The sequence below is a fragment of the Pan paniscus genome, chromosome 19 (genome assembly GCF_029289425.2).
Source record: "Pan paniscus chromosome 19, NHGRI_mPanPan1-v2.0_pri, whole genome shotgun sequence".
Taxonomy (NCBI): Eukaryota; Metazoa; Chordata; class Mammalia; order Primates; family Hominidae; genus Pan; species Pan paniscus.
The window spans coordinates 36,111,596-36,123,020 of NC_073268.2; the positions used below are offsets into that span (position 1 = coordinate 36,111,596).

General features: G+C 52.6%; 1 protein-coding gene across 1 annotated transcript; it reads right to left on the reverse strand.

Moving 5' to 3' along the window:
- Positions 1-47: 47 nt before the first annotated feature.
- Positions 48-11,340, reverse strand: TNFAIP1 (TNF alpha induced protein 1). Its single transcript, XM_003812662.5, has 7 exons — positions 11,201-11,340; positions 7,344-7,662; positions 6,592-6,761; positions 5,746-5,835; positions 5,616-5,668; positions 4,629-4,824; positions 48-2,711 (listed from the first exon to the last, which is right to left on the reverse strand). The coding sequence occupies exons 2-7, from the start codon at positions 7,546-7,548 to the stop codon at positions 2,475-2,477; spliced, it is 951 nt and encodes a 316-aa protein (XP_003812710.1). The 5' UTR covers positions 7,549-7,662; positions 11,201-11,340; the 3' UTR covers positions 48-2,474.
- Positions 11,341-11,425: the final 85 nt, after the last annotated feature.

Genomic DNA, 11,425 nt, shown 5'->3' on the forward strand with positions numbered 1-11,425 from the left:
CCGCAAGCTGGCCAAGGCCTGCTCACTGTAAACATGGCTCTGTACCATTGAGTTTAACACAATTTTATTAGAAATTAGTGTTTGCTTCCATCACTTATGCTGAGCAACCAAATATTACAGTTATGTGATAAAGGAAAAATTCTTTCCTGCCCAGGACCTGCGCCATCCTTTAGGCTGACCTTGGTCACATACCAAATTCAATAAAACCCAATACTGGCCTGTGTTGTTAACAGCAGGCTGCCAGGTTTCTCAGAAACTGACAAGAAAATCTGACCTTCATCCATACTTTGTTTACTTACCCCTGGGCTGCTTGGAGTTGAAAAATGCACACAGCCAAGAGTTGCTTTCTGAATAGGGCTGGAAACTTTCAAAGAAAACCCCCAAACTTTTAAGTCACAAAGTCTGATTAAAGAAGCTAAGATCATGTCAGTGAGTTCAATGTTAGTATTTTCCTTAAGACCAAGGAGAGATTTTCAGTCAGAGAAGATAAATGCCCAGTCCCAGACTACTGTGCTTTCTTGGCAAAAAAGACTGAGACACTGAGGATGTGAATGTCAAAGTAGTAAGCAGGGACTAAAGGGGATGGGGAGGTCAAAAGGCAAGCATCACAACACCTCAGTGGGGAGCTGGGAATTTGAGTGTTAAAGGACCTCAAGAGGGCAGCTGAGAAAATAGGCCAGTGGTCTCAGGCTGACGCATTCCAGTCTCTGTGGGAAAGCCATAAAGCCAAAGCCTGAATTTGGCCAAAGAAGTGGATTTGTCTTTATCTTGTTACCTCAATGAGGGCTGGAAGAACTAGTAGCTGATCACCAAGGTACCTGACCTGAGAGTCTTAGTGCTGTTGATACATTCAAGACTGTGACTAACATAAAATGCCTAATTAGAAAGTCATATTTCCCCTGTCCCGCCGTCATGTCACTTCAGGTCCTTGTGTCTAACCCTGGGTCTGGCATTTGCCCATAGGCTCTTTGGCATCAGCTATCATAAGACTAGTCAAGAGAGATGAACTTGATAACCTGTGTTCTCTCCAAAGAGCAGAAAGTGGGTACTATACGTGGCTACGTTGCTTTGTTAGGCTCGCAGAACAGTCCCTCCCTGACAGCATTCCTTTGGAAAATAATTCAGATAAGCTGAATTCTGGTTTGGCCAAGCCAAACAAAAAGGAATGAAAACCAAAGCCCTAAAGAGGAACTCACCTCCTGGCTAGTGCTTGGCATCTCCATGGCTGAGTTACCCAACAAGGAGTGAAGGCCTTCAGGGTGCTTCGGTTGCTCCTGTCATCCTGCGCTCAGAGACACCACTGGGCAGAACCGCCATCCCAGCCAGGACCAACCAAGAGCATAGATGGTGTGGGCAGGGAGTAGATGTGTGGCCAAGCATGTGCCACCTCTGCAGGGGCTGCTGGGAGCACTGGGCTCTGAGTTTGCTGTCCTCAGCTGATGGGCATGCCAGCCAACACCATGCAGTGCCCACGGGCTCCACGGTCTTCCTGCCGTGGCTTATGTTTCTGGCCCCTGTGACAGCTCTTTGGCTTTACCGTATGTGAGGACAGCATGGCTGGAAGCCAAGGGTACTCAAGAGAATCACAAAGAGCAGTCGTGCTAGACCTAGGAGTCAGTGATGTGACTCTATGATGGGGGGGTAAAATGTCCTTTCTCACAGGCACCCTGTGAGGACTGCCGGTCCCAGCTTAGCCATCCTTCCCTTCTCGGTGCACTCTGAGCTGCTGGCCAGGCTGGCAAAGCCAGAGCTGCTCTGTCGGATGTTTTTTTTTATTGCTTCCTCTTTATCCCCTCCCTCAGATTGATTCTGCAGGGAAGTGGGGATTAGGGTAGAAAGACATGGGTCAAGGAGATTATCAACCTCCTGAATAACAGTACAAAGTGCTTTAAAGAAACAGATCCCACAGGCATGGAGAAGGGCCAAGGGTTCTGTCATATGTAGGGTCTTGGCACCCTGGAGGGCAAAAGAAATGCTCAGTTTCCTCATTACTAGATTTAGAATTATTCATTTCCTAGATTATTTTTTAAAAACCAAACTTATCAAGCCTGTGCTTAAACACCTTAAGAAAAAAGATGTCCCACTTTCTGCACCAGGGCCTCTACAGCACCAGGAACTGCCTTTCCCCCAGCTGAGGCCTAAGGGGCAGTAGCCCTTCTGCACAGGGCCTAGGGGAAGGTTCTCAGCAGGAGGTGGGTCAGTCCATATGCCCCAGGGAGCAGAAGCAGCTCCGTCGGGCAGGAAGGGTGATGGTGAGCAGATAGGACAGGACGCAGTCTCCAGAAGTGCTCAGGGGCAAGGCAGGGGAATGTGGTCCCTCCTCTGCCCAGACCCTCTGACCTCTGAGCAGGGCCTGTCATGCCTCTGGGTGCTAGAGCAGAGACCCAGGCAGCAGCAGCATGGGGTGGCCAATGGGTCGGGTTCCACAGGATGGGAGATAGGGCCTCCCGTGCCCTGACTCCCTGAGGGTCTGGTCAGTCGCGATGGGTAGACTGGTGGCCGAGCTGCCGGTCATCGTAAGTGCTGTAGCGCTTGACGTGGATGCGGCGGACACGGTCCCGCAGTTCAAAGGTCTCCTCATCTTCACTGGGGGAAGCCTGGCTGCGGCTACGGCTTGTGGCCTCCAACAAGGAGTTGTCGGGGACGCGGGGAGTCTCATAGAGTAGGACGTTGAGTGTCTCCTCATAGATTCGGGCCTCTGGGAATTCCACCTGGGGTTAGGAAGGAAGAAGGTGGAGCAAGGTTTCATCTTCAAGAGGAAGCCATGTGTCAGAGCGGCTGGCCCTGAGGCTCCATAAGGCCTCCGCTACCTCTCATAAAACAGGTGGCGGTCCATCTCCAGGGAAAGCCAGCCTCCCTCCGAAGGCGGGGTGAGGGGATGTACTCTACAGACATGAGGACAGGGAAGACCAACATCCTCCACACCCCTGCCCCAGCCTGAGACCAAGGGACTAGTGGGCATAGAGGGTGGGCCAGAGCTGGGTCCCAACACAGCTCTACCACTTGCTAGCTGTGGAGCCTTGGGCTGAACCCTTCTGGGCTGCAGCTCCCACATGTACAAAAGGTTGGTTCAGCTCAACCCCTGAGAGTTGCTGTCAACATTACAGGAAAGATGTGATTGCTTAGCAGAAGATTGGCACACAGCAAACCACCAAGCAGAGGCATACACAGAGCAGCTGCTATGCTGAGTGGTTTTGCTGCCTTTCTCTGCCTGCCCGACGCAGTGTGTCACCGGCATGACCTGCCTGGAGGAAGGAGAAAGGGAAGGCAGTCAAGCACCTGAATTCTAGCCAGACCTGCTCTGTTGGACTGAGCTTCTGTTCACTCATCTGTCACATGGGGAGAGTGGCTCTAGCCCTGCGTGTCTCACAGGCATGTTGTGAGGGGTCACACGAGTTCATGAAAGACAACACACTTAAGAAGATGCCAGGTGCTGCTGCCACTTGCGTCGCAGCATCACCAGCCACTAGAGACCTGCCCCTGAACCCTTTCACCACCGATAGGGTCAGGAACCACCTGTCGCCCTCCCTCCCACCCCTACACCAAAAACCGCAGAAGGAAGTAGGGCCACCTGTAAGTTGGCCTTCCCCAAACCCTCTGCAGATCTCCCAGCTGGAGGCACTTGGAGTAGTTTGGGGGTCGACAAGTTGCTTGGCAAGTCTGGCTACTTTGAGCTCTTCACACCCACATGGCCCTTCCTGGATGACCTGCCATCCACCCCAGCGTATCATCTCCAGGACCTGCACTCACAGGAGGCAGCTACTCTCTGGGGTAACTGACTGCAGCCTGGGGGAGAGGGGCCAGCTGAGTTTGTGATGACTGTCACCTATCAAATGCCTCCTGTGTACCTGGCACTAAGTTGATTAGCCAGAAACCCCCAGCTGGTTGGGGCCAGTAAGGAGATTTTATTATTATTAAAAGTGTTTGGAAGTGGAATCTTACTATTTTGCTTAGGCTGGCCTCAAACTCCTGGGCTCAAGGGATCTTCCCACAGCAGCCTCCTGAGTACTTGGGACTACAGGCATGTGCCACGATGCCTGGCTAATTTTTCTATTTTTCGTAAAGACGGGGTTTCACCATGTTGTCCAGGGTGGTCTTGAACTCCTGGGCTCAAGTGCTGTGCCCGCCTCTGTCCCTGGCTCAGACAGGAGATCTGAACAGCATTCTAACACGAAAGCCCAAGCTGTTTCTACACCACACTGCTGCTCCAAAGAGTTGTATCATTTTCATATCTCGTTAAATTCATACTATCATCCCCATGTCTGCAAATGAGGAACCTGAGGCCCAGATGGCTTAAGTGGCTTATCCAAAGTCAGAAAACTGGCAAGTGGTGTGAGCCAGCATTCAAACCTGAATTGGGCCAACTTCAAAGACCCAGTCCTTCCCACTGTACTAGGCTACTTCCTGGTGGTCAACGGCCCCTGCCCTGCGCTGTCAGGAACAAAGCGGTTCCCGTCCATTCCCCACACCCCTTGTTCTGGCTTTGTCCTTGCCCAGCACCATTACCGTGTTTGGAAAAAAGAGCCAAGTCCATGCCCCTTTTGCTCTGTGCTGGTCACAGCCCGACCACGTCCCCCGCACAGTGGGTGTGTGTCCTCCCCTACCCAGGCAGGGGCAATCCCCCACACCTTGGTCTGCTTCTTCTCCGTGGCATACACGATGGAGGTACAGCACACCTCTGCCAGCTTACGGCCCTGGCCATAAAAGGACCAGCAGCAGATCTCGTCACCAATGACATCCTTGATGAAGAGCACGCGGCCGTTGAAGCGCAGGGAGAGCTTGTCAAACAGCTCGATGTTTTTCAGCAGGTGGTCGTCAGAGTTGCTGAAAAAACCATGAGAGCCAAGCGGCCTGGGAATGAGGTTCCAGTCCAAGGGAGGGTGCTAGACAAGTGGGGCCCTCCCCTCCCTCCCTTCCCCCATCCTGTCCTGCCGAAATGAAAGCAAGATGCCAGGGGGCCAGGAGAGAAAGGATCATAGGGTATCCTCTGGGTTGGGGGGCCTGTGAGGAAAAGGAACTCAGTTGGTTTTAAGTCAAAGTAGGGACAGCTGAGGAAGGAGGTCTCCCCTCACTAACCCTGGAAGGAAGGAGACAAGGCTGCTATTTCAGTGGGAGGCATTCCTTCCCTTACCGTGGGGGTGACAGTGGCAATATGCCTGGCCACAGGGAATCATAGGGAGGGTTTGGGACTCTGAACCTGCAGCCACCTGTGTCTACCTAACTGTGGCCTATGGAGAGGACATGGCTTGGAGGGTGTGGGGAGGGAATCGGCCCAGTGTGAACTGCACAGGCTGGCTTGGGGGACTCCCAGCTCACTGGCCTCCTAGCATCCCCTCCACCCGGTAGGATGACACGTGTGAAAACACCTGCCATGCTGCCTTCGTGATACACGTTGAGGGCGCATTTCACCTTCAATCATTTATATCCCAGCCAGGGCACCCTGCTGAGTTCCAAAGGCCTCTGTCCCAATTTCCCTTCTACTTTCTGTTTTTCCCCAACTTAGCACAGCCAGTTCCAAGACCCAGGCCCAGACCCACGCCGACCGTGCTGGGAGTACAGGCAGTATTCCTTGGGTCTGCTGCCCAGTGTCTGTTCAGCCCTGTGACGCACCCTACCTGGTGTAGGAATACTTGTTGTTGCTTCTGTTGTATAGCAGCTTCACCACGGGCTGTGAAGGAGTTCAGAGTGAGGGGCCAGGCCAGGGGACTGGCATCCCCGGCCCGCACCCCTCAGAGGTCCTGGTACCTTGGTGGAGGATTCGATGAGCCGCTCCTCCTCCTTTAGGGATGTGATGATGGGGATGTTGCACACAGGCTGGTAGGAGTCCTTCTTGTCCTGTGCGACACAGAACAGAGAACCCTCTTTAGGATCTTCTGCTTCCCAGGCTTATCGAGGTACCTCTGGAGCCCCTCTGCCATGGCCACCCGCTGCTTGGTGAGGAAGTGTCAGATACAGATCATGAGGCCCCTGACAATAGAAACTGCCAGCTGGAAAGCAGACCCCCAGTTAGAAAACCCAAGATCCAGGCCGGGTGCGGTAGCTCACACCTGCAATCCCAGCACTTTGGGAGGCTGAGGCAGGCAGATCACTTGAGCCCAGCAGTTCGAGACTAGCCTGGAAAACATGGTGAAACCTCATCTCTACAAAAAATACAAAGATTAGCTGGGTGCCATGGCGCATGCCTGTATTCCCAGCTACTCTGAAGGCCAAATCACGAGAATCACTTGAACCCAGGAGGCAGAAGTTGCAGTGAGCTGACATCGCACCACTGCACTCCAGCCTGGGTGACAGGAGTGAAACCCTGTCTCAAAAAACAAAAACAAAAACAGAAACAAAAACAAAAACAGAAAAACCCCCTAAAATCCGGGTAGCAAAGCACAGAAACCAGAAGCAGGGCCTACTCACGCTGCCAAGTGTGAACACCTGGCTGCCAGGTTGGTGGGCCTGGGTGGCATCTCACTTGTCTCATTAGGTTTGCACTCATCAACCACGCCTCCCACACAACCTGCCAGGAACCAGAGTCCTCCATCCCACAAGAAGGGGGCAACTCCTGACCTCATCTGCCCACCCTGCTCCGCCCCACCCATGTACCTGCAGGGCACTCTGGCACATATTCACCAGCCCCTGGATGAGGTAATACTTTGCTTCAGCCATCAATTCCTTGATTTCTTGCCGGTTCTGAGGGAGGGTGATGGTGTCATCTCGGAGGTAATTCAAAATGGTGCCAAAGTGCTTTCCACAACGGTCTATGAGGATCCAGCCTAGGGGTGCAGAAGGCCCTACGGGGTTAGTTTGCCGCCAGGTACCTCCGAGGCAGGCAAAGGCCACCTGACAAGCTGGCGGCAGGTGGCAGGGAAGGGGGTCCACGAGCACAAAGCCCTTACGCAGGGTGACAGAGGCGGGGATGGAGGTTCTAGCACTCAGGCCCAAGGCTGCTCTTCACCCTTCCTCTCTGAAACCCAGAACTGGCACACCCCACGGGGGATACAGCCCTCCAGGCTGTAGAAGCCACAGGGGCCTAGGCTCAGGGCACCAGGCCCAGCCCAACACAGAAACCACCAGCCACTGCCGGCCTTTTGCCGGCTGCCCAGTCTTAGGGTGACGGCTCCTATGAGAATCTTGTCCTATTTAAATATTTTAAAAGTATGGCTCTTCTTCCTGGAAAATGCATAAACACAGCATTCCATATACAATTTCACAGAATTCTGAAGCTCTACTAGGGACTCCAGGTGAAGACACCCTACATAAGGTGAAGAGGAAGAGTGACTGAATTCTAGATCTGGTCATTTCCTTGGGAACTCCTCCTGCCCTCCCCACCCCGAGCAGCAGCCCCAGTGCCTCACCTTCTTTGTCGGTCAGCACCTCCATGCGCCCACTGAACATGGCCTTGAGCATGGTGTCGTGGCGGGTCAGGGCCCGCACAGTGGTGTAGTACAGAGAGCCGCCCACGTTGAGCTGGACATACTTGTTGCCCAACCCTCCTCCCTTGAGGCCACTGAGCTTGGGCTTGGCCCCTGAGGCTGGGCACAGGCAGGTGTCCCCCGACATCTCCCGCTGCAGGTAGATCACCACACGGCAGGAGGTAGGCTTGGAAGGCTCCGCCGTGGTGGAAAGGGTCACGAGTGAGTGGCCAGTGGAGGCCAGAGCCTCATACTCTCAGTGCTGTACATGGGAGAGGGAAGAGAAGACACGAACCAGCTGAGAGAGCCCAGGAGGAGACAATAGCAGAAACACAACCGTACTCATTCTCTCCCTGACAAGCCCAAGCACTGCTCCCTGGCAGAGGCTATGTCCCTGCCATTTTGCTTTCTTTTTTTTTCTTAGAGACAGGGTCTCACTCTGTCACCCAGGCTGGAGTGCAGTGGTGCCATCTCGGCTCACTGCAGCCTTTGCCTCCCAGGCTCAAGTGATCCTCCCACCTCAGCCTCCTGAGTAGCTGGGACCACAGGTGCACACCACCACACCCAGCTATTTTTTTTTTTTTTTTTGGTAGAGACAGGGTTTTACCATGCTGCCCAGGCTGGTCTCGAATTCCTGAGCGCAGGCGATCCGCCCACCTCAGTCTCCCAAAGTGCTGGGATTATAAGCATGAATCACCGCGTCTGGCCTCCCTGCCATTTTTACTATAGCAGGAACCAGGGCTGGAGGCAGTCTCCCAGACTCCTGCCCTGGTCACCTCATCAGCCTCCCTGAGACTCAGCTCCACTCAGGGCAGCGAGGAAGACAAGCAAACCCATGGAACCAGTTAGAGAGGGCCAGAGGAACAGATCACCCTAGAGATCTACCAGTCAGATTCCAGTTACTTTCTTGTCAAGGTTCCCAGGATCCCAGACTTCCAACCAAACCTACTGGGAATCCAGCCAGTCTAGGAGTTTCCCAGGAGCCAGAGGGACAGGATGCACTTCCTTTCTAAAGATTCCAGCCTCAAGAGCAGCCTGTGCCAGTGTTTATTTTGAGCACCACCGAGAGTCTGGCTTCAGGAAGGAAAGTAAAAGCAGCTTCAGGAGAGAATGCAGTAAGCCAGGGTCGGGGGTGCTGGCCAGTGTTCTTGGTGCAGGTTACCTGGGCTTCGGCTGGGGCTTCCTGACCTTCCCCTTTCTTGGCACCAGCCTTGTCCCAAGTTCCTGAAATTGTCACCATTTTTCAGGGAAGAACAGCTATAGGATGGCTGTTTTCCTTTCTTTTTCCTGAGAGGGAGCCCAGCCCTACTCTCCTCTTCCCTCCCAATAAGAATGGGAGAAGAAAGGACTAGAAAAGATCAGAGGATAAATCTAAAAACAATGAGGTGAGATGTGTGCTGCCACCTGCCTGTACTCCTGGCTACTCAGTAGGCCGAGGTGGGAGGATCTCTTGAGCCCAGGAGTCAAGACCAGCCTTGGCAACATAGCAAGACCCCATCTCTTGGCATTTAATATGTACTAGCTCATTTAACTCATTCAGCAATTAAACTACTGAGTGCCTACTATGTTAAGCAGTAGGGAACAATGAAAAAATATTGTCTTTGCCTTCAAACAGTTCAAAGAAGCATCATAACAGGAATTTTCAAAAAGAGAGAAAGCTAGCATTTATTGTACCCCTACGTGCCAGGCATTGGGTACTCAGAAGAGAACACATATAGAAAGTCATGTCCACATGGAGCTTACATTCTAGTGGAAGGAAACAGACTATCAACAAGGACTTAAATAAATAAGCAGATAATTCCAGAACCTGATAAATGCAATAAAGATAATAAAACAGTGATATGAGAGTGATTAGGGAGAGGCACTAATTTAGACAGAGGGACAGGAAAAGCATCTTTGGGATGGTGACATTTCAGCTGAGGTTTGAAGAGAGCATTGTAGACAGATGGAAGAGTAAGTGCAAAGTTCCTGTTAGAAACAAGTTTTAGGGGGCGGGTGTGGTGGCTCACACCTGTAATCCTAGCACTTTAGGAGGCCGAAGTGGGTGGACTGCTTGAGCCCAGGAGTTCAAGACCAGTCTGGGCAACATAGTGAGAGTTTGTTTCTACAAATAAAAAAAAATTAGCCAGATATGGTGGCTCATGCCTGTGGTCCCAGCTGCTCGGGAGGCTGAGGTGGGATGACTGCTTGAGCCTGGGAAAGTCAGCCTGGGTGACATAGGGAAATCTCATCTCAACAACGACAAAATTAAAACAAGTTTGAGGATCAGAAATACGGTCATAATGGCTGGTGCACAGACAGTAGGGGGAAGTTGGTTTGATGTCAAGTCAGGGAAGGCAGGCGTTAGATGATAACAAAGGTGGATTTCATACTAATTGCTATATAGTATATGAATCAATTGGAGGGTTGCAAGCAGGGGAGTGATATGATCTGACTTGCTTGTAGTGTATTTTGAAAAGATAACTTGCTGCTGGGTAGAGAATGAATTGTAAAGGTGCAAGAGAGAAAGTGGGAAGACCAGAGGAAGCAGTAGTCTAGGCAAGAAGAGATGATGGCAGCCTGGACCACATTGGTAATAATGGAGACAGAAAAAAAGTGGAATGATTTCACCGAATGCTCATCACATGCAGGAGTTTACAGTTGCTCATCCCTTGTAAGTGCAACCCAGAAGCAGGGCACTGGTTTCCCAAGTTTACCGCTGTGTTCCCCTAATGGTGCTCAGCACAATGCCGTGCACATTTTAAGTATTTAACATACGTCAGTTTGTTAGACTGAAATTGTCCCTGAAAAGATTTAGGTAAGTCCCTGGGAAGAATGTCCAAGGAAGTGGACAGCCAGCGTGGGTGCTGTGTGAAGCAGTGAATTCCTTTGGCGGCTTGTCTGGGAGACTCTTTCATTCGCCACAGGGGTTGGGTATGGGAGGTGAGCCCTCACCAGGAGGTTGCCAATGACTAAGAAACACTAGAATGGTATGAGATCACCTTCCCTTTTCCCGCCCACCTCAAAGGAATAAATCCACCTCTCTAACAGGTATTAGCAAGTTCCCTATGTATTTTGTGTCTAGTCCTAGTTTTCCCAGGATCAGAGAAAGCACACATACATGTTCTGCCAATGCAAAGGAGCTCAAAGGATAGGCCTGCCAAGAGAGGTCGGCGGATCCAGAGCTAATCTATTCCTTTCCTACAAAGCAATTGCTTTGAGCCCCTGGATGACGTCAATCACATTCCGCCCAGACCAATGGGTTCCAGGAATTCTGTGGCAGGTGACGCCCCAGAAAGTAATTCCAGTGAGAATGAAGTTTCCACTGATAGCCACAGTGCTCTTCCTTCCGCACTTTGTGTGTGGATATTTGGGGATGCCCGGGGCTAAGGGCGGATCCGTGGCTCACGCAACGAAGCTAATGGGAACCCAAGCACAACAAAGGGCAAACAGCCGCGGAGGTGGAAAGAGGAGGGGTCTAAAAGGAAGAAGGACCCAGAAATCCGTCAGACACGGAGGACGGCGGGAGGAAAGCTGAGGGCTAGAGTGGCGGATCTAGCAGAAACCCTAGGTGTAAAGGTTAAGCGTCACCCAAAAAGTCCTGGGAAATGTGGCCGGTGTGGGCTCTTCTCTAGCCCGGACCACTCCTCACTACCGAGAAACCCACACCGGTTCTCACGCCCACCCTCCGTGGGAGATCGGAGCTCTCCATCTCCCCTACGCCGCCCGCGCCTTTTCCCCCAGGACCCGGCCGGGCTCGCTCTACTCCAGCAAGGGCCGTCCATCCCTTCCCCGAGGGCATCGGCGGGCCCGGCTCTCACCGTCCCCGGGGGCGCCTCTCCTCTCAGCTGGGTGGCCAGCGGACTCCGAGCCGCCCCTAGCCTGCAGCCGCCTGCCCCTCAGCAGTCCCAAGCTGTGAGCTCACATCCTGCGCTCGTCGACTCCGCCCGGAGTGCTGCCCAGCCCAGCCGGCTGGGGAGCCTGAGACTACAAGTCCCTGCATGCATAGCGCTCTATCCGGGAAAGGGTGGAGGCGGAATCCCCCG